Source organism: Oryx dammah, unplaced genomic scaffold (assembly GCF_014754425.2).
Source record: "Oryx dammah isolate SB20612 unplaced genomic scaffold, SCBI_Odam_1.1 HiC_scaffold_1, whole genome shotgun sequence".
NCBI classification, from domain to species: Eukaryota; Metazoa; Chordata; class Mammalia; order Artiodactyla; family Bovidae; genus Oryx; species Oryx dammah.
In genome coordinates this window covers 60,040,744-60,063,700 of record NW_024070185.1, presented here as the reverse complement: position 1 = coordinate 60,063,700, position 22,957 = coordinate 60,040,744, and the positions used below count along the sequence as shown (strand labels likewise).

Genomic DNA, 22,957 nt, shown 5'->3' with positions numbered 1-22,957 from the left:
GAGCCACGCCTCTCTTCACCTTTCTGTTGGATGAGGGCCCTGCCTAGGAAAGGATGATATCTCAGGTAACACTACACTTGCGCCTGTCTGTTCCAGCCCGTAGCACGGCTGGGGAATAAAAGAGAGCTGAGAAACTGCCCAGGTTGAGGGCGTCCAAGTCTAGTTTGGGGATTTTTGCTTGGGTGTCTCCTCCTCCCAACTCCAAGGCTTTTTATGGGTCCCTTGATGACCCTTTACATCCTTCAGAACTGTATTCCATGTCTTCACTCAACCTCACTTTCCCCATCTGAATGATGGGGAAGGCATATCTGGTCTTCTAGCTTAAGTCCAAGATCTGGTGAGATCCTACCTGAACAAGGAGCCACTTAGGCATATTCTTGTCTAGCCTCTTCCTTGTGGTACCAAAAAAGGGAAAACTGAGGTCCAGAAAGGGGCAGGGACTTATTTGAGGTCACACAGAAGGAAGTATGGAAGGAGTAGGACTGGAAGGTAATTCTTCCGCCCTTAAACCTCTTATTCTTGCTTGAAAAGGCAATAGAGCCCCACATGCCCCCCACCCTCCATGGAGAAAAATGACAATTAGGCAAGTTGGCTGAGGTGGGGGTTAAAGAGTCCCAAGGCCAGGGAGAGCAGGGTAGGCTGAACACTGCATTCATGGACCTTGGCATCAATTCCCCTAGTTCTGGAATGAGCCTAGTGGGATAATACCCTCTACCCATGGATCTTCATCTTTCAGAACCTTGAAAGGTCTCATCTCAGGGATTCTTTTCAGACAGACGAGGAAGCTGAGCCCTAGGAAAAGCAGGAAGCACCTTTGGGATAAATAAAGGTAGTCCTAGAGTTCTTGGTCTTTGAGGTGTGGTGGTAATAACAAAACCTGATAGAGGCACTTTACAGTTTTTGAAAAATATGGTTAAATTCTCCCCTTTTCCTCCCACTTCAACTATTCTTACAAACAGACTTGGGCCAAGCAGAGTAGACCTCTGATCCAGGAGAAAGGAATCATGCAGGAAATGGCTCTGACCCGACTTGCTGTGTAACTTAGGGTCAGTTGCTTTCTCTCTTTGATGCTTTTTAAATGAGGATTAGAAGGACCCACCAAGTTAGGATAGCATTGCTCAGGCATCGCTGGCTTTCTGGAATTGAGCAACCAATCTGGGCTCTGTAGGCCTCGCTTTACCCAAAGCAGGAACAGGGAGATGGGCTGGACTTGGGCTGCAGGAGTCAATCTTAGGCTCAGTGAATGCTATAGCAACCCCAACCCACAGGCACAGCTGGGTGCGGGAGGGGCAGGCCCAGGAGAAAGCAGAAGCGAGGCGGGGAGGAAGAGTGTCCCGGGTACAGTCAGGTTTGTGTATGGAGACTGAGGTGGATGTTCCTCTGAAGGTGGCTTCTCAAACATTTTTCTGAATGGGCTTTCTTTCAATAGCAAAACTTTCAAAGGCAATTCGATTTACACAAATTAAATTTCTTTCTGGATGTTTTCCTTTCCCCATCTCCTGCCTCCTTCCCTTAGTATAGGGCCTGGCCCTAAGTCGTGCCTGGGGAATGAAACCACAAGGCTGTTGCATACAGCAACGCCCTACCGCATTCAGCACAGCAGCTTGGAGACCAGCTCCCTGATAACTTGTGTCTCCTAGACCCAGACTTGTGAGCTGGGAAAGCTTTTGGAGGCAGGACTAAGGAGCAGTGCTGGTCTGGTCAAGGAATTGCTGTTATCCCAGGATAGTCAAGTAACTTTTCTGGGCCACCATTTGGTGGACTATAAGGCTGGGTTAGGTGGCCAGGATATCTGATGGTGCCTCTTGGTGTTAGAAGATGGGGAGGGGGGGGGCTGGCCCACTCAGGCGGCTGTGAATAATCTCCTATCCAGAGGTACATGCCCTCCCTGCTGTGCACCACAAGGTGGAAAGTGGGCTGCTGTTGCAGCCCAGGTTAGGTTGCCCAACACGGCCCAGAAGCCCAAAAGCCTTCTGTGCAAAATGGAAATCTGACCCATCCCTGTTTGAGTAATATATTAATATGTAGTTCTATTCAACCCTGGCAGTGCTTTGGGGGGAGATTCGGTCCAAGCTGCACTGTTATCAGAAGGAAAACTGGGTGATATTGACATATCCTATCTGGGTTCCCTCCTCCTCCACCACCCCCCCACCAAAATAAAAACAACAACAACTCTCCCCATGCCAAGAGTGGCTCTGGAGAAACCCTTCTGAGAAAGAGGTTTCTTGTTCACAGCCTTTCCTCTATCCCGGACATGCTATGTGACCTTGGACAAGTAGCCTCTTGTCTTGGCCTCAGGTTTCATATCTATAAAATGGAGAAGACATAGCCTCATGGCCCTTTGAGCTGTAAGACTTTAGAATCTGAGTTTCTAGGCCTAAACTAGAGTAGAGCTGGAGGTGGAGGTCTCTGACTGCTTCCCCTCAGGGAGTTCCCATACTCCCGCCTCTCCGGTGGGAGGGCAGAACTGCCGTGTCGAATTCTTCGTCCACTTTTGATCCATCAAGCGCCACCGGGTGGAGTGAACGCGGGAACCCTAACTCAATCCTGGTTCCTCTGCGTAGTTTCGATCTTCCAGCTCCTAGGAGAGGAGGGTGTGGTGGAAGATCAGGACAGGCAGGGTTCCAGACAAAGACGAGATAATGTTGCCCCACCCCAGTGCCTACAGCAGCCTCCTGGGCCCCCAGAGGATTTCCTGGGTCTGTTTTCCGCAGCTGTGCCCTGGAGGGGTTGGGGAGGTGTCACTGCTGGAAACTTATCTACCCTTCAGGAGCAGCTGGATCTGGGACAGGAACAGAAGGTGGTTCCGAAGGCTGATCTGGTTCTGAGTGTGAGAAATTGGACAGAGGTAGAAAGAAGGGTAACTGAAGTAAAGAATGTCCTGGGAGTCCTCCCAGGGTCAACTGGTGCTCTGTCTTCCTTACAAGTCCAGATCCAGAGCAGACATCTCAGAGCCCTGGTTTCGGTGGATTTATGTGTAATATTAGAAGATCGTCGCTTGTGAATTTGAAATAGTGGGTCTTGGATCAAATCCCACGAACTGTTGGGCAAGGGGAGTCTTCAGTTACTCTTCTTGTCCTGGGTGCCAGCAAACATAGGCACGCACAGAACTGTTGCCGCCTGGGTGAAGAATGGCTATCACATGCTTCCATTTCAAAGTCCAGTTCCTCTGCCTGTGGTCCCAGGGCCTCACACTCCTGGGAAACTGATTCTTGCTGGTCAAAAATCTTGCCTTTCTGGACCAAAAAAAGTCTGCTAGAAATCCACCCATTTTTTGTCTTAAAAACGACAAGCACTTCCCCTGGAAAGGAAAAGTCGGGTTTTCTCGACAACTGAAAGCTACAGCGTTAATAACACGCTTAGCGCGCCTCTGCATGGCTCGTGCAGACTGAATATGCCTATTCGCCCACACAACCGCTTCAGAGACTCTCATTAGCACTGGACGGGACAGGGTTTATTCAGGTCTTACTGCGGAGGCAAACTTGCCCGTGCAGACAGAAGTCTTCAGCTGGGCGCATCATGAGCCCCCAGAGCATCTGGCAACTCCTGTCTGAGGCTGGAAAGAGGGACTCGGGGCTCAGTGCTTGGACAACCTTGTCCAAAGCCTCAGATGGACACCCCCACCCCCCACAAAGGAGCATCCTGGTTACTAACTTTAAAGGATTGTGAGATGTTCCCCCAACCTCATGTCTCTGTCTATGGTTAGCTCAGAATTGAGACTTCTTCAGTTAGAGCAGGGGAGGAGGGTGGACGAAGAGGTAGCAGGGGCAGCTTAGTTGGCACTTGATAAAATTATGAAATATTTCCACTGGGAGGAGAGCCTTCCATAAAAACTAGGTAGGACAACTCTCCTATTTTACAGACGAGCAAACTGAGGTCAGAACGGAGCAGATGTGCACAAGCTACGTTTCCATTGCAAGTCTGATGGTGCTTGGATTGAAAGTTGGATCTTTACTGAGCTCCTTGTTTTCCTCCAACATCCGTTGTGTGTGTGTGTTTGTGTGTGTGTGTGTGTGTGCGCACGCACGCGTGTTTTCTGGAGACTGTTTCCCCATCCACACTCCCCACCCACCATCCTCGCCTAGGCTGCCCTCAATCCGTCGGGGCATTTTAGGGTCCCAGTGCTGCGGCTGGGAGGTCAGGCTCCCGCCGGATCTGCTGCGGCACTCTCCTGGCGCTGTGTGGATCCCCGTCCCCTTCCCCCAATTTGCACTCCGCTAGGCCTTCTCCCCGCGCGTTTGTCAATGAACGTGGCGCCGCCGCCTGGGCCCCGCCCTCCATTCTCTCCCATTGCCCAGGTATCGGCTAATCAGGCGGAGCCCGCCGGTTGCTCAGCCAATAGGGTGGTGTCTCGGGTCAGAGCCGGCTGCCACTGCTCTGATTGGTTTGATGAAGCGTGATTGGCAGATTAGCCCCCGCCCCGCCCCCGCCCGGAGGGAGGCTGAGCCCCGGGCGGCGCTGTCCACACGCAGCGGGTCCTGAAAGCGGCTCCGGGGCGGCGCGGTGGCGCACTCTGCGCGCCGAGCAGGCGGAGGGCTAGCGCCGAAGGCGGCGGTGGTGGCAGCAGCGCTGGCAGTCAAAGCCGACAGAGGCTGCATCTCAGCACCGGCAGTCCCGGCGGCTTTGGTCTAGGGGACCTTTCGGTCTCTTCTCTGTCCCTCGCTCTACGCCTGGGGTAGGCGCGGCGGCCGTCCCGGAAGAGGCAACTGAAAGACGTTTGAACCAGACCACCCCCCCACCCCCAAGAGAAAGCGGCGGAAGCTCGAAGAGTTGGTGGGTGCGAGACAAATACTCCGACGAGGAGGATACTGTCGCTGTTGTCCCCATTCGTGGTCCCGGCGATGAGGGAGCAGCGGGTCCCGCGGGAACTTTGAAAGCCCTGGGTCCCAGGGTGTGAGGGCTGCAGGCTCCCGGGGACTCCGGAGTCTTGGCCCCAACGTCAGTGGCGTAAGCGTCTCAGAACCCGCCCGGACCCCAGCGCCGCCAAGAGAGGAAGTTCTCTGCAACTTCGTCCGAGACGTCGGAGAGCCGAGAGGAAAGAAGCTGAAGCGGCACGTCTGAGCCCAGAACTCAACGCAGCAGAGAGAGAAAGGATCCGGTGGAGACAGAGGGATCGAGGAGAGACTCCAGAGGCAGCGAAGCCGCGGAACCAGCCTGGCCGCCCGCGGGCCTCGCTGCCCACCGAGTGAAGTCAAGGGCTGTGTGTCCCACAGGCCTCCTTAGAGCCGCTCCTTCCGGCGGCCGGGCGGGGGGGCTCCAGGCGGTCCCGGAGGCGGGCCCCTGAACTATGCCCCCGAAGCTGCGGGTGCCTTAGCCGTAGCTACCCCGGGCCGGGTGCGGAGCCGCCGCCTGAGCCAGCCCGGGAGGGAAGCCACCGGGAGTTGGGTGCACAGCTCCGGGCCGGACTGCACTAGCGCCGTTTCCCGCCTCTAGGCGCAGCTCTCGGCGATCTCCAGCAGAGCGGCTCTGGGAGAGGCCCCGAGGCTCCAGCAGTGTTTTCTGAACCCCGCTCGCACAGTTCCCGGCCTGGCGGCGCGGCTCCGTAGCCTCGCTGGGCAGCCCCTTGGCGCCGGGAGGCGGCAGCGTGGGCCGGCCTGCAGTCTGGAGCGCCCCGATGGAAATACACTGTAAGCACGACCCGTTTGCATCCATGCATAGTAAGTAGGCGGCGAGCTCGCTTCTCTCACTCTCCCGCCGGGATGGGGTTGGTGGTTCCAGACCGCGGGCAGGTACTAAGGACGGGAGGACCCGGGACTGCTGTGGCCGCGCTGTCAAGTTCGCAAAGTGCAGGGCTCCCAGGCAGGGGATGTGGAGCAAAGCGCCTGGTCGACCCGGCCAGGAGCACCTGGCACCGGGAATCCCGCCTCCAGCAACCGGTAGTGTACGCAGCCAGCTGCATCTTCTCCGGGGCTCTAGCAGCAACATCGCAGTGTGCCGGGAGAATCGGGACTCAGACCTGGAGAGAGCTTTCGCTGGGCCAGTTGGAGAGCGTGAAGTTGTAGGGAGAGGTCAGTCTGAGTCTCAGCGCCCCACACCCTAAACCCGATGGCGCCTTTTTCACCCATAGGGCTGATAAAGACTGGGGCTTGGAGGGAAAGTGGGGCCCCAGCAGGGCCTCTGGGCTTGTATGTCTGGAGGAAGAGGTTGCGAGCTAAGCGAGAACACCAGGTCCAGAGCTCCAAAGGCATTCTGGAGTTGAGGAGTGGGATTTGAAAAATCAACGAAGTAGCGGACCCTGAGCTGAGCTTCTGCTTAGAACCCTCCAGTTCATACAGAGACCCTTAAAGACACTATCAAGTCCTTCTGTGCAGGACGCTTGCCTCCTGATGGCTTCTCCCTTAAAAACAAAAAACAAAACAAAACAAAATAGAAGAAGAAGCCAATTAGTCACCATTCAGGAGCCCTCGTCTTCTGAAAGACACCGCGTGTAGGAGACGGGGAAGGGTCATTTTGGGCGCAGGCGAGGCCAGCCGGCTGCCTGACCCGTTGGGATCTGCAGTTCACCCGTTAGCACAGCCTCCTGTGAGATGAGCGCTCCTCTCACGGTGAGTTAAAGCCGGATTAGATTCGGAGATTTCGAAGAAATTCCAAGTGGAACGAATCGTATTTTCCTTCAGAGCTGCTGCGGAGCTGGGAGCAAGGCGCCAGGCTTCAGCAGCATTCAGCCAGGTGCCCAGCTCCGGCCCCCACGGGCCGCAGGTCAGAGAGTTGCTTCCGCGCCGGGAGCCTTCAGACAGCGCAGGATCCTGCTTACCTAGCCTTAGGTCCCCTATTTAACAAAGGCAGCCGAGACCCGGCTGGAGAGAAGGCGAGCTTCCCCGGGTGAAGATGTCCGTTCCTGCCTCGGAGGCCGAATGGCCTGGTAGGCAGCGAAATGCTGATCTAGGCTGTGGGGACTGGCTGCGGGCAAGTGAGTTTCTCTTTGTGTCCAGTTTCCCGAGTCCGAGGTCATTCAGCAAAGCCCTGGGGAGATTTTCGAAGAGAAGCCGCTAGCTCGGATCCCAGCCTAAATGACTCCTCACCGTTTGGGGCCTATGCCAAAACGGTTTCCAGTCCATGGTGACCCCAGCGCCCCCAGCAGCCGTCTCCTGTACAGACTTAGCCGGGCTCTGGGGAAGCTCTGATCTTGCAGACTGAGCCAGAAAAGCAAAGGAGTTTCTGTCAATACTCTGAGAGGTGACCATGCCCTTAGCTCAGTCAAGGAGCGATTTGAGGATAAAATGGGGAGGGCTGCTCTTGCGCTTCTATCCTTGCCTGTGGGAATCCACTCTCCCCTTCTGCACAGAGCTTGGCTGCCCAGAGGTTGTGCCCAGGCGCTCGGACAGATAGCATCAAGACCTGGTGGTCTCAAGGCCATGCATGGGGGTGAAGAAGGAAGCCTCTTCCAGGTGTGGGTTAGCCAACCGCTAATGCCCCTCTCTATCCCTCCTCCTCAGGGCTCTCATCTGCCCATTCCTTCCTAAGTGCTCCCTCCTCCCATTTCCAATTTTCCCTGCAGCACGGTGGGGACTGGGCCCCAGCCCACCTAGCTTCCAGAGCTGTCTTCTCTGGAAGTGCCCTTGGTCCTGATATCCAAAGCTATTTGTTTCCATAATATAGGCTCCACTTTGGAGCCCCCCTTTTTTTTTAGCTTGAGTGGGGGAGGGTGCGTAGTAGATCCTGAGAGATTGCCTGGTTTGTAGGGGCTCAGACCTACTTGTCTTTCTTCCTGACTCTGGTCAATTTCTTACCACCCCAACTCCTTTCCCCTCTCGCCCACTGAAGCTGGGTGGCTTCTGTGGATAGCTGGTATAGGGGGAGGGGCAGGCACTGCCAGGGTGTGGGCTTCTGAGTTTTTTTGTCCCCACCCCCAGCTATGGTTACCAGTTACAAAGCACTTTTATAGCCAGTCTCCTAACCAACTGTCTTCTAAACTTTCAGCTACATCCATTTTACAGAGAACGATACTGAGGTCAGAGAGACAAAAGGACTGACAGGAAATTCCCAGGGACAGTGCTGGAGGCAGTCTTTTGAGGATTCACGAAAGGGGAAGAGAGGGACTCAGATTCCAGAGAGTAGGCAGTGGCCACCTGGATGGCTACATATAAGTGCAAGGCACTGTCTGTCTAATTTAACTATGTCTGAATCCATGGCCCTACTGCCAGCACCTATCAGTTCGAGAGTCCAGTAAGATTTCATTTCTGCCCTTCCCTGTGTTCCTGTTTGCATGTTTGTGTGTCCCCTTAATTATCCTCTCTGATATTAATAGGAGGAATTTCAATGACCCTGTGGATCCTGGAGTTCAATCTACCATTGAGTCAGCACAGACCCTTTCCCCAAGACCCTAGGCCCAGACTTGGTCATTATGGGTGTGGACAGGGGGGACACTGGTGGGTAGCATGTTCTTATCAGGGCCTGAGGAGCGTCTGTGGAGGCCAGCCCCTTCCGACCAGAGCCACAAAAGTCCCAAGGGCATCTGGTATTCATCCCTTCCCCCCTGCCCTCCCCTCCTCCAAACCCTGCTCTATGTGCCCTGTAGGGGCGGGGCTGTGATTCTCTTATATCAGCGCATCGGTTTCCTGGTCTTTGCCTTGATTTTTTGCATCTGTCTCTGTGTCAGTCGGCGTTTTTCTGAAAATTCTACTCGGTCCTGAAAAGTGTAGCTGAGTCTGTGTCTCCCTCCAGCACCTCCCACATGATGAACCCTCACTGTACTCCAGTCTGTTGGAAGTAGAGGCTGGGACTTGGTTTCTCTGAGGAAGTGCAGGGTGGGAGCTGGGGTCCCAGAAAACAAAGGTCCCCCCTCCGCAGATGTCCCTCTTTCTTCCAAATGCCACCTCGTTGGGCTTCCTCCATTTTTCTCTTCTCTCATCTTGCCTCCCACTGTATATACTACCTTCACCTTTCCCCCACCTCTCTTTGCCCCATTCCGGCCAATCCATCCCTTTTTCTCCCTCTCCTCATTTCTAACCTGAGCTTCCCTTCCAGGCACTCTCCTTGCTGTCTCATCTCATTGAGTCTCTGCTCTTTGTACACTTGCCCTCACACCACTTTTTCTGGTTTCTTTCTCCATCCTCTTGCCTCCCTTCTCTTGGGTTTCTGGTTTTGCTTCTTTCCAATCTTGGGGTAAGTGAGAGACATTGCCTACTCAGATGACACTTTTAATTTACCAACGCCTCCCCCCTTGACATGTTCTCTTAGAGGCAGAGAGGGCCAAGAGTTTTGGGGAGCCTTTCCAGGAAGTTGAGGGATGCAGAGGATCTCCAGGTCATCCTGGGTCTAGTGTCAGCTGTGGATACGAGCATCAGGCTCTACAAGAGCATTGGTAGCCTGGCCTTTGTGGTCAAGGCTAGAGGGTGTGGGGACTTGCTGTCACCTAGAGTGTCTCACCCTTGGGTTTTTCCCCATAATACAAATGGTCTCCAAAGGTCACAAATGTCCTGCAGGACTGTTTTTGGAATTTAAATCCTCCAAAGATTGCTACCGAGTTTTGGGCAGAAAATTTAAATTGCCAGTAGTATAGGGAACAAGCCATTGCAGATGGCCCTGGTGCCTGGACTATAGATTGTCTCAAAACTGTGCTAGGTGCTTTTAGCTTTCTTTTTGTCCTCTCAGTTTTTAATTTACTTGCTTCTTAAATCCAACCTGTTATTGAAAGATCCATACAACCCTTTTTTATTATGTGCTCCCAACCCCAGAACAAAGCTTTCTTAAGACCCTTGACCAAGGGTGGCTGTAGTCTTTCTGTTTTAGGTGAACTATGCAGTTGTGTTCCTAACTGTAAAATTCTGTTCAGGATGGTTTTCCTTTTTCTTATGTCTGGAGTGTTTTAGAACAATCTAAACTGATTAAAGCTCATTTTGAAAATCAGAGAGAAATTCAGCTTAGAATTCGAATTAAGTACTGTTATCTATTAAAAAATCCCCCCCCCATGAAATCAGCCTGAGTTTGAAAATTTGGGGAAATATTCAATTTGGACTCTGATGAGAAAATTCAGTGAATAGCTTTGGCAGTTTTTAGGAAATAGGTTATGTTATGGGTAGTTTTCTCCTCTATTTCAGATATTGTTCATGAACCTGGATAGTAAGTAGTTCAGTGCTGGGGAATAGCTGAGATGAGGTGGCTATTTTATGTTTTAGAGTTGGAGTATATTTGTGCGTGTGTGTGTGTGTGACCTCTGTGATGCCCTGGCTTCCCTGGTACAACCCAGTCCCTGCAAAGTCCCAGGTTAGGAGAAGATTTCCTCTTCCTTGGTCTCTGAGCTGTCAGCAGCATTGGAAATTCTTGGACTTGGCTTCTGGCTTTTGACAGTCCTCAGTGATGTCAGTTAGTGGCTGGTTAACAGCTACAAGGCCGATGATATTGCTACACTGGAGCACTCTGTGTTTACTGGTTTGGCTCTTCATTTACTTGGATCTCTGTTTCCATCCAGATGAACCTTGATGTTTTTACGAGAATGGAGCTTATTGGGTGGAGGAGATACTTTCCTAGACTCTTTTTACTTAAAGTCCATCCCAGAACCCTTGTACAACCTGGGACTCAGAAGCCTCCTCCGGCTTCTTTATTTTCCCTAAACCAACATAAAGCTGCTTGCCAATTGCAAAACACTCCAAAAATTCCAAGGAAACTCCTTTATAACAAATTCTGATACAGTAGAGTGAAATGTGATCCTTTGACCTATTTCTTTCATGTGCTTTGAGAGGGTACAGTGGTCAAGTCTGCATGTCAGCCTCACTTTTTAAATTTTTTTTGCCATCTTAATTGAGGTATGAGCCTCACCTTCTTAAAGGAAGGATTTTTATCAAGGCAGTGGTTTGGTTTTGTCTTGGCAATCTGCAGAAACTATTAAAAAAAATTTTTTTTTTAATCCTTAGCTCTTGAATCAGATTGCTGATTTAAAAAACGTTCCCTCGTCCCCAAGATCTAGGTTTATTAAAGTAATCCTTTTCACTTTTAGAGATATCTGTTAAAAGGGAAAGAGTTTCATTTTTTAAAAACCTCTTTACATTTTATGTATTTTTAAATGTATTTTCTCCCTAGGATCTATCTTAGACCTCAGCATCGTGTATATAATAAGTTCTGTCCCAAGTACAGATTGAGGTCTTCATATATTCCATTGTTTAAAAAAATTACAAAGAAAATGCTAGCAACTAAACGAAACACAGTATGAGGATGCTTACCATCAATAGCCCAACAGACTGGCTGAAGAAGGACAAAGGCTAAGGTTAATTTCAAAAAGCAATCTGAGGTATTCATGTAGCCTGTGCGATCAGACCCCAGGCTCAAGATAGCCAGCCCGCTGCCATTTCTGATCAGAGGGACTGTGGGTCCTCAAAGCGGCACTTCTTTTCCTTCGTGATTGGTTCTAACCACCCTTTCCCTTGCCTTTTATTTCTGATCTGTTTCAGGACATGGAGGAGTGAATCAGCTTGGGGGGGTTTTTGTGAATGGACGGCCACTCCCGGATGTAGTCCGCCAAAGGATAGTGGAACTTGCTCATCAAGGCGTCAGGCCCTGTGACATCTCCAGGCAGCTTCGAGTCAGCCATGGTTGTGTCAGCAAAATTCTTGGCAGGTAAAGGCAGGAGCTTCAGGCTTCCCTTGATTTTTCAAATAATAACCTAAAACATGACCCAGCAGCTGTCCAATGTGGTAGTGTCATAGTGAGAATCCTGGTGGCGCTTCTTCCACATGCACAGTACTTTGGACTTTGCAGAGCCCTTCTGAGGCCATTCAATTCAAAGTAACCCTAGGAAACCTTTGTTGCAGAATGGGATGTCTCAGTTAGAAGGGGTAACATGTTTTCTGAAAGCCTGCTGAATTATTCCTAAGAATCCAGGAATAAGAGGTTCTTGGGAATTCCCCTATCTATATTTGGTGCCTGAGCAGGGCTGGGTGGAAAATCCACAAGTTATAAAATCACATAACCAGACTTCAATGTTTCATTTTAATGTTTTCAAAAAGCACATTCCATTTTTGAAAGTCAGCTGTCATTTTCAGTTCTGGGTTATCATCTAGCTTATTATTTTGGGCTGCAGTGTTTTCCTTCTATATGTTTTGTTTCCTTCATAGTGACAGGCATCCTAAATATATATGAAATTAGAAAGAAAACAAACAAACAAACAAACACCAACTCTCAAATTAGACAGTTGAAAGTTGCCACTTGACCCTACAATTTGCTGCAAGAAAAATTCCAACAATGCCAATTCTCCCAGAGGGCTCTGTAGCCTCTTAATGTGCCTGTTTATTTTCTTGGGTGAGATGGTCCGAGAAAGCTTGTTTTGAGATGAGGAGACAAATTGTAGAGGGCAAAATGAGTGACTCAGATGCTTCCAGCCAATCAGCACTCAGGCTGGGAAGAGGCCTTAAGAATTCTGAGACCGTCTGCATCTCGCTGCACCCCAAAACCAAAGTCGCAAGTATGTTTCCAGGCAAGTGAAGTTGTTATAGGTCTCCCCTGGCAGTCAGGAACATTCTTGGGTTTAGCTGTCAGTACTCTCTCAGGATTTCTCTTGCAGGTCAGAAAAGAGCCTTTGGCCTGAAGCTTGTGTTACAGTTTGAGAACAGATGGCCGAGTGGAAAATAAATATTTTGAAGCATGTCAGTACCATTGTGACTTTCTGCTTACTCTTTCCCGCCTGCTGGAATTTAAGACATTTTCTCGGATGGAGGGAATAACAGTATTTAAACTTGAGAAGACTTGCTGGAGGCCAAGAGAAGTTTCAGGGCCAGGGGTCTGGCAGCACCTTTAGAGACCATATCCCCCTGTTTATTCCTCATGCTCCCAACCATACCAGTTTATCCCAGCCATGGAGGCTGTGCGCATGGTATTCTTGTTAGAAAGTGATTTTAGGTAACAGGATGAGAATGAAAATGGAAAGAAAAAAGAAAAAACTAGAGGAGAGGGAGATAGAGAAAAGAGAAAGAAAAGAAACAGAAAAGAAACGGATTGATTCAAAAAGAGAGAAACAGAAAGAGAAATAAAGACAGGATAGAAAGGGAAAGGAGAACAGTATCTCAGATCATTTCAGCATCAGACTTGGAGGGCCGAGGGATCTTCGATGTCTTCCTGGGAAGCCTTCTCATTGTACGGAGGTGGAGAGAGACAGAAAGGAGGCCCTTCCTTTGTTTTTGCTGAGATGTCTTTGCTGAGCCGACATTTTGCTTGCTATTTGGAATCTTCTCAGAGGAAGATGTTGAGCCCTTCTCAGAGGGGACATCCAGATGCCGGGTCCTCATGTTCTGGTGCCCAGGAGCCCTCCACACCTTCCTTGGGGGACTGAAAGACACAGGGACCCTCCCAGGCCCAGCCGGCAGCCTCCCGCGGCCTGGAATAGATTTGTCACTAGGTAGAGTGGCACTCGGAAGTTATGCGTCGCTCCGGTGCCTGGCCGTTTAAGTTGTCAACAATAAATTGGAATTTCATAGCTCATTATTTTCATAACTAAGAACCACAGTGGACAAAATGTCACTCTAATTAGAACTGCCTTTTAAGAAACAAGTTCAGCCCTAAAACAGTGTGACTGGGAATTTCTGAACTGGGCTTGTTCCATCCACTAATTTTTTTTTAATTTTTCGGTCACTGAAGAATTTGATGGGCACACATGGGGTGACAGATTGTGGAGAGCGTGTGGTGTGTGGTGGCCGTGGTTTTCAGAGGCTGCGTGGCGAGGCAGGCAGGGTCCCTGGGGCAGTCCAAGTCATCTCAGGAAGGTGGCGGTCTGCCAGGAGTGTGGCATTCTGTCCACAGAGCTCAAGGCTCCAGAGGGGCTCAAGAGGGAGAGCCCAGTGGCATGTGAGACCCATTTAAATCCATCCAGAAAGCTGGGCTGTTGTCTTCTTTCACTGAAGCCTGGCTGGGAGGTTCATGCCATTTGGAACTGGGTGGTATGTTACATAGTAATAAACACTCAGAGGATTTTAATCCACAACACATGCTCTTTCTGTTTTGCAAAGCTTTTCCTTAACCACTCTGCATTTCTGTCTTCATGACAACACTGCAAGGCAGGCCAGGCAAACATCCTCCCCTTATTATACAAATGGGATAACTGAGGTCCAGAGAGGCTAAGTGAGTTGATCAGGGTCACACTGCGAATTAGTATCAGAGCCACTGACTGGCATCTACACCTCTATACTCTCAAACTAATGCTCCTTGCACCAAACCACACTGTGGGTTAGTGGCTATTGTTCATCTTGTCGTGTATAAGTCCTGCTTGGCTGTTTTGCTGAGGTGAAAGGGTGGTTATTGAGATGAAAGGGTGGTCAGAATCCTCACTTGACACAGTTGCCAGCTGGGGTTTTCTGGAGTGTCAGGGCTGTCTTCTAAGTGCCTGGACTATGTGTCAGACAAAAGGAAGACAGAGACCTCCTGTGTCAGGACCATAGACTGGTACGGTTGGCAGTGCTCAAATGGGATGGGGAGAGAGTCCTGGGCACTGCCACCCCCAGCCATGCAAGCGGGGCGAGTACTGGGGGTGGTGAGGGCTTCATCCTGCCACCCTCTCATGAATTTCTGCATGAATTTTGCAGTCCCATTGGGCTAACATATTTTGAGCACAGGGTGTTCTATGTGTCTGAACCCCCATCCCAAGACAGTGTCTGTCCTAACAGACCCTCTGCGACTATTGATTGAGTGAATAAGCGACAAGATGCACATGAAAATGCCTGGTAAACAGTAGAGCTGTCTGTAATTTCAAGGGATCTTTATTATTAGTACTAGTGTCAATTAATTTTTATAACTAAAGCAGCAGCTTGTTCTAGTGGGAAGAGCACTAGATTCAGAGTCAGGTTTGAAAGCCTGGGACAGTTTCTAAGTTCCAAAAGGGAGTTAGGCAAGGATTTAATCTTCTGATCATCAGTTTTCCCTTTGATTACATAAAATCTTGCTGGCCTCTCAGGACTGGTGTGAGAATCAAGATAATTCGAGGAAGACTGTAACTTTAAGGCACTGCGCCTAAATAATGAGATGCTGTGTTGTAGTAACAGATCATCTGCCAAGATTGTTGTGTGCTTTGATTTAGATACTTTTCAGACTTCTGGCAAAAAAGTATTTTCTTGGATATTTCTAAAAACCTGTTTGTGACTAATAGCAGACTTTTAGCAGTTATAGAAAGAGGGAGCACAGATTGAGTTTTGCTTTATGGTCCACAAATTTGTACATGACAGTCTTCTCAATGAAAAATAAAATTTGTGCATCCGTATCACCGTTTCCAAATTGTTTCTTCTGTTTCTAGAATATTCACTAACTTGGCCCTAACCAGTCTTACCCAAGCTGAGAATTTCAGCATCTCTTTCAATGTAACCAGTCATTGTCCTGTGTTATTTTTCCTACCCATCATAGACCCACCTTTGCTTACCTATTGTAAACTCTTGTTAGATTTAAATTTTTTCAGTTATCTCTAAAATGTCTTTTTTATTAAAAATATTTTTTTTCCAACTACAAGATAATCTCCTTTTCAAGAGGAAGTCAAAAATTCCTCTGTAAATGTTGAGAGAGACATCCAGTGAAGGCTCAGATTCAGAAAAGGAATCAAGTAATTTTTTTCCCCTGAAATGATCTTTCATGGCACTCTTCTCCCTGGTTTCGGTTTTACTGTAAAACTCTGACATCCTATTTGTGTTAACGAGGAAGAGCTGATAGCATGGAAATGTCCTTAGAAACAGCAATTTACCTCAGAGGAGGTCCCTGGAAGAGCTGCAGTGACTTGTGGTTGGTTGGGTTGTTTTTTTTTTTTTTGGATTGCTTGCATTTTAACTTATGTGTAACTCATATTGCCAGTTAATTCTGGAATCTGACATTCTTTTAAATTTTATGCCAGGGTTATTGTTTTTCTCTTATGGAAAAAGAAATTGAGCAGGTGAGTCTGCTAGGGAATGGGAGAGCTGACGAAAGAAAGGCACAAGGCAACTTTCTGGGGAAATTTTAGCTCAGAAAGCTGGGCCACTGTCCTGGTTTGGCCCTGGGTCTTGGGTCACCCTGGGCAAGCCATGTAACCTCTATGAGTCTGTTTTATGTCTGTAGATGGAGACCTGTTTGTGTAATCATTCACACATTCAGTCATTCAAAACTGAATGTTGTACTTTAGAAATTAAAAATTATGTGCTTTAGAAGTGTTGTGGGGATCAAATGGGAAAACCAACTGGAAAGTTTTCTGTGAACTATCAAATGGTAGATAAATGTGACAATTAATTAATTAATTAAGGCTGAGCATTCTGACTAGCACTATCCAATGGAAATGTAATGTAAGCCATGTAGGAGGTTTAAAGTTTTCTAGTAGTACATTAGAAAAGGAAAAAGTAACAGGTACAATTACTTTTAATTGTATACTTTATTTAATCCAGTATATTAAAAAGATGATCATTTCAACATATAACCAATAGAAAACACATTACTGAAATTTTGACTTTATTTTTGTACTAATTTTTGAAAACCTGATATGTGTTTGATGCTTAGAGCAGATGTCAATTCAAACAGATCACCTTCCAAATGTTCAAAAGCCACATGCATGGCTAGTGGCTACATACCAGACAGCACAGATCTGGGCATTTCCTGGACAGAGTAGTCCATTATTTTGTTACCAATGTCCATTTTTCTGGTTTCTCATGGCTAAGCTCCTTTCTCCTTGGGTCGTAGGTATTATGAGACAGGGAGCATCAAGCCTGGGGTAATTGGAGGATCCAAACCAAAGGTCGCCACACCCAAAGTGGTGGAAAAAATCGCTGAGTATAAACGCCAAAATCCCACCATGTTTGCCTGGGAGATCAGGGACCGGCTGCTGGCGGAACGGGTGTGCGACAACGACACCGTGCCCAGCGTCAGCTCCATCAACAGGTGAGTGGCCGGTGCCTTTGGGACGCTGAGGCTCTGGGTGGGGTCAGAATGCTAGTGGCTATGCACGTGCCTTTCCTGAAGATCTGGTCTCTCCTTTCACCAAGTCCCCATAGGCATTATCAGTCAGGAGGGATGTGCACAGGGCTGGATGGGTCTCTCTATCACTCTTCTCTCCAAAGTAGGCAGAAGTGCTACGCCGAGGGAGAGGAGGCTATGCCAGCAGCCGGCTGCTGCAAATTTTTCTGACTCCAGTGTCATTTCCATTGCTCCCTCCACTACCTGTCTCTGCGTGTGGAGCACTCAACGATGAATTGTCCTGTTAGGTCTTCACAAATGTCGCTTCCTTGCAAGCCAGTCCCCAAGGTTAGCACTAGCCCACCTCAGAGCTTCCCAGGAGGAAAATCTTTGCCTCCAGTTTGGGCAGAGGTTGAGACACTGAGTGTGGGGAATAGAGCCTGGACTTGCAGTTGGGAGATTTCAGCTCCTTTCAGATTTGTCAGGCCTGCCACAAACTCAGAGTATGACCTTACCAAGGCTCTTCCTCTCTCTGAGAGCCCAGGATCTGGTGGTACTGATACGGGTCTGTGATTTCCAAGAGTGACATCCAGGATGCTAAGATGCTGTGCAGTTAGGGGGTTGCCTTCTCCTCAGTTGCCCTGAATCTCACCCTCGGACAGAAAGAACCAGAGCGATACCTTAAGTACCAGGCAGAGGATCTTCTTGGGAGGGCTTTCTTTTATCCAGTCTGGTCCAGAATACATCCAATGGAGCTTTCAGAACTGAATTCCTGAAAGAATGTTTTCTATTGTAGGAGGTGTGGTCTCAACTCCATTGAAACCCGTAGAGTCAAGGATATAGTTGTGAGATGACAGAAATGATGGTTCTCTAAACCCCACAAAGAAAAGCGAAGCCAGCAGACTGAAAACCTGAACAGTTCCCATTTCTCCAAGGTCATGCCCTGCTCTTGTTAGTGCAGAGCCTGCCTGGGCACAGGGGACCCCTGCAGCAAAACGAGGTGGTCAAACCAGACTGGTTCTAAGATCCCCTCTGGTCCTGACAGCTGTTGCTTCCATGATGACTCAAATGCACAGAATCACCGTGTGAGTGTTCATGTTGGTATTTAGAGTCCTGCTATCTCGTAAACCATTAGCCTGAATTTTTCTCTCAGCAAATCTTTACTTTGGCTCTGACATCCCACAAGGTACCAGGAAGAGTGAGGGGAATCAGACATATGATCTATCCCTTAGTTTCTGTTCTAGAAGGGCTCCTTGTCCAGGGAGGGCTTCTAGCTTTCACTGAGGGGTCTGGACAGCCCGACAATAGGCAGAAAATCACTGGAGAGGTAGCAATTATTGTGGTTGGTTTGCCGTGCCATATGATGCTAAGTCGCTTCAGTCACTGTCCAACTTTCTGGGACCCTATGGATGGACTGTGGCCCGCCAGGATCCTCTGTCCTTGGGATTCTCCAGACAAGAATACTGGAGTAGGTTTTTAGGGGGCTTGTGGGGGAATAACTCCAGTTCTTTCTGGAGGGGGTCTGTATGCTTTTAGAGTCCCCTACTTCCAGCTCTTTGAAAGGCTTCCATGACGAAAGGCAATGTGACTTTCCCCCCTTACCTGTGTCTCCAAAAACTTTAATGTGGAGAGAGGCGTGAGGTGCTCAGAGCGGTGAAGGAGCAGAGCAGTTTCCATAAAACTGGTGGACCCAGAGACTTTTCAATCTAGGTTACACAGGTGGTTTCAAAGATAATTCAGGTGGCCCATGGAGGTCATAAACTCCAGTGCCAACGTGGAGCCAGGCAAGTGGTGCCATGGGGGAAGTGGCTCAGGTATAAGGCCGCCAGGAAGGTTGGGTCTGTGCAAACTAGGAGCACAAGCTATTTTGAAGGGGCAATTGTCTCCCGGCTCCAACTGAAAGCCACTGGGCATGTGGGCCCAGTGGTAGCCCGATTTTTTCCGTTCTTAAAGAGAATCCAGAAACTAGCACTTGTTTGTGTATGTATGTGTGTGTTTGTGTATGTATGTGTGTGTTTGTGTATATGAAATCTCTATACCTTTAAACAGTGGCAACTAATGTTGATGAGAAAATGCCTTTGCAGGACAAGCACAGATCATTTGCTGGCCCTAGCTTCTATCTTCTGTCATACTGGGAGGAAAACTGTTTTTTCAGTGTCCTTCAGAAAAATAAAACTAGCACATCAAACCAGTGATAGTGAACTTTACAAACTACCTCTCCCCAGTTATGGTAAAGAACTAATATTCCCCTATAAAATAAGTTTATTTAAATAAAAAAGTACGTTATTTGAAAGAAGCATATGAAGCAAACGGAGCACAGTGATTACAGACGTGGTGAAGGTGGTGGAGGGGGCACTTGAAGGAGTGTCCAGGGAAATCGCAGCTCAGCTGGTGCTTTGTGTCCCGAGTGGTGCTGTGGGGGGCGTCAGGCTGCTAGTTGCGGGGCCATGGCTAGCCTCAGGGCTCTCTGTGGTGTCCCTGTCCACATGGTGGCCCAGTGGCCCCACTGGCTGTGCCTCTAAGGGGCTTCCACATCTGTGATCTCCGACAGCCTCAAGGCTTAACTCTCTTATGATAAGTATAGAAACTAAGGCCCAGGATCTATTCACAGTGCACAGGAGTGCACAGGAACTATGACTTTGAGCTCGATGTCGGGGTGGAGCCCAGGTCCTCTGATGGGAGGAAAAGGGCTGTTTCTTTCCTCCACTCCCGGGTAGGACTCTGCCAGCGCAGAACTAGAACTGAGGAACTGTGAGGAGAGAGACAAGGAGAAGCAAACAGTCATCCCCACTGCCTTCCCACTCCCTTCCCCAGCCTCGCAGCCTGGATGCTTTGCTGCCTGTCTGTAGGCTTCCTCTGTGATCTATAGCCTTTTCCTGTGCTTCTTCTGGGGCTCCTCCTGGGAGCACTCTCTGGCTCCTCACCACATTCTTCAATGAGAGCTCTTTGGTGTCTTTAGCAACAGACCGTGCAATGCAAATAAACTAAGGGCGGCAGGTGGGGAGGGGGGTGGCAGTCTTGTGTCTTGTGTGACTGCTTTCCCCCTGCCCACACCCCGACAAAGCCTGAGCCATCCCAGTACACAGTTTTATTTTCCATATAAAGATCCCACTGCATTCTAACAGATTCAGCTTCTAAGTAACTGTCTTGGAAATGTTGTGTAAGAGGTCCGTAGCTCCCTCTCCCAGCCCCTGCTTCCCTGGGAGGTAATGTTTCACTGCTCCACTACTTCAAACAGCTAGGGAGGGAGAGGGTGGCTGGATCGGTAGCTATTCTGGGGGCCACTGTGCCTTCTCCCCCGCCACGCCCACCCCCTGCCCACCAGAAGTGTGTGAACTCCCGCTGCCTTCTGGGGATTCTGCCTGGGAAGCTATGACTGACTGGGGTGAAGCAACACTGAACCAGTTCTGTTGGGATTGTGGGAGATTTCCTAGGACACAAACCATCATGTTTGTGTGACTTAAGGACAAATACAGGCTGGGATGCTCACAACCTGGCAGCAAGGATGCTTGGAGTCCAACGTGAGACAGTTAGAGGAGGCTCTCCTAGAGCTGATTCCAGTGCCGGGAGTGAGGGGACCGATGAAGTCTTCCTTCTTTGTCTGTTCCAGTCCCATGGCTCTAGACTGAGTGGCACTCCCAGCTTAGAGGGGCAGCCCTATTTAGCTCCAGCCATGGTTGTCCTGTGAGAATGTGGGGCCAGTATTCTGGGTGTTCTGATTTTTCAGGAGAAGCTAGAAATTCATATATTCATGTAAAGCTCCCAACTTACCAATATTGACAACTAATTCAAATGAAAATAAATATACTCTGCAGGCCAAACGCACCTAGTCTTGCGATGGGTGTTGTTGGGGATGACCCTTTATAAACTCTGTTCTTCAGCCTAACTTGGGCAGCAAGCCTTCAGGGATCGTTCATCCCTTTCCTCTTTCTTCTCCATGTCAGTTGCAGGCCTGCCTGTCACCTGTGGGCTCTCTGCAGCTTGGCTGCTGTCTCGAAGCTTGGACCCTTGGTTTTTGCATTCTTAGTATAGCTGATGGCCCAAGATTCTTTCTGCACCTATGCACCAATGGCAGTTTGATCAGTGCAATAGACATGGGTATTTCTTCAGCCCTATAACCTCATTTCTTCTTTTAAGGCAACACGATTTTCTTTCAGTGGAATTTTGTATGTGGTGGTGGGGGCGGAGTGGTGGCTGGGGGTGATAATGAGAAGGCTTAGCCTTTCCAAGCAGTGAGGGTGATGTTGAAATGGGACCCTTGCCAATGTCTGTAATATCTAAAGTTGCTCAGACTTGGAATCTTTGGATTCTAGATGGATTTTGAATCCAGCTAGGCTTTATGTGTTACGTAGGAAGTATTTAGTCCCTCTGCTAAAGTCCCACCTCCTTTAAATGTGGCTCAAAGAAAAGTGCCCAGGCATGGGAGCTGACTTGCTATGTGACCTTGGGCAGGTCATTTGAACACTCTGGGCTTTAGTTTCCTTATTTGTAGGAATTCTTTGATTGTTGAGCTTCCTCCCCCATTGGACCATCTAGAATGATCCTATGGCATTCAAGGTCAGGCAAAATAAAGTAAAGGGTATACCTCTTAGTACTGACTGTCAATTAGCCCCAATTGTTTCTGGTTTAGAAAAGTCCAGAGTGTGACTCTTATGGTGCTGAGTCCTGATGTTAATTTTTTGTATTTTTTAAGAATCACTCTAATTCAATCACAGTGTTGTTCTTCCAACTCCCATTTCTTCTCCGTGGAAGATGATGCTCTTTGTTCTCTTCCTGGCAGCTGCTGCAGGCAGATGGGCAGAATCTCTGTCTCTGGAGATACCTTTGAAGGGTTCCCTACAGTTCAGGTCCTCCTGTAAAAGACAGCCCTGCCACAGCCTTAAAATAGGGTGTGGGGATGGCTACCACCCCTCCCCAGCTCCCAAGGGGATCATATGTGTTTTTAAGGCATTTGTGGAAAATATGAACCTTTTAAGGTTGAAGCTAGTCATTAATCTTTATGAAGATACCAATGAAAATAACAACAGCTAACATTTATCGAGAATTTACTATGCAGCAACCACTGCTCTAAGTACTTAATTGATTCTCGTAATAACCCTATGAGGCAAGAATGATTCTTAGTCTCATTTTGCAGATGAAAAAATTGAGGTAGGGAGGTTAAGTAACTTGCCCAAGGTCCTGCAGCTGGCAGATTGTAAAACTGGTGTTCAAACTCTAGAAATGTGGTCCTGGGACCTGCTTACCCTACTGCAGCTGCCACTCGATGATTTATAACAATTGATTATGTTTTACTGACAATTTATAACTATTTTTAAAGAAAAATAAGGGAAATATAATTTTCTTTGGCTATGTACAAATTTAATGGAAGACAGTGCTTCGAAAATTAGGACCTTGTGCTGGACTTCAATGGGAAATAGTTACAATATATTTTACCATATGTTTGTATGTATATAAATCAAAATATAGACAAATACAGTTAAATCTTCCATCTCCATATATAGTCACACATCTAGCCATATATATGCAGACACACACACGTGTACACAGAGAAGGTGACGTACACAGACATCCCCAGATTAGGTCAGATGGCTTAATTCCTGTAGTCTAAAAAACTGCCTCACTCCTAGGTCTTTGTTAACACAGTCCCTGTTTGCTTAGTCAAAATAAGTGGTTTGAATATTGGAGAAAACAAATAAGCAAACACTGCGAGGATATTTGAGGCGAAACATTGCTGACTCAACAGAAAACAGCAAAAGACCTTCCACAGAGCTCAGGTGGCCTGGGCTGCAGAGAGCCTGTGGTTGGGCTGTGGTGTGAACAGAAACATCCATTCCAGGCTGTCAGCTGAGGATGCTGAGTGTCTTCCATGCCCAGCATCGAGCTGTGAGATCACAGAGAGCAGGCGCCAAGGCCTGAGGAGTTTTAGAGGAGGCATCTGCCATTCCTCTTCTCCCTTTCCTGGTGCACAAGCTGGAGACCAGTGCAGCCTGAAACGAACTTCCAGAAAGAATGTTCTGAAATGCGAAAAAGTTTCTTATATAAAGCTGAGTGAACAGAGCAGGGCATAGAATTGTACACATGGTTTAATCCTGATTTTATTAAGAAAAAAAAATGGATATTTCCAAATGCACAT

At 48.5% G+C, this 22,957-nt stretch overlaps 1 protein-coding gene across 1 annotated transcript in view; it reads left to right on the top strand.

Moving 5' to 3' along the window:
- Window positions 1–22,957, top strand: part of PAX5 (paired box 5) — a 180,396-nt gene that overhangs the window by 2,166 nt on the left and 155,273 nt on the right. Inside the window, exons 2-3 of the mRNA XM_040267670.1 lie at window positions 11,388–11,553; window positions 16,612–16,809. Coding sequence (XP_040123604.1) covers window positions 11,388–11,553; window positions 16,612–16,809 — 364 coding nt within the window. The remainder of the gene's footprint in view (window positions 1–11,387; window positions 11,554–16,611; window positions 16,810–22,957) is intronic.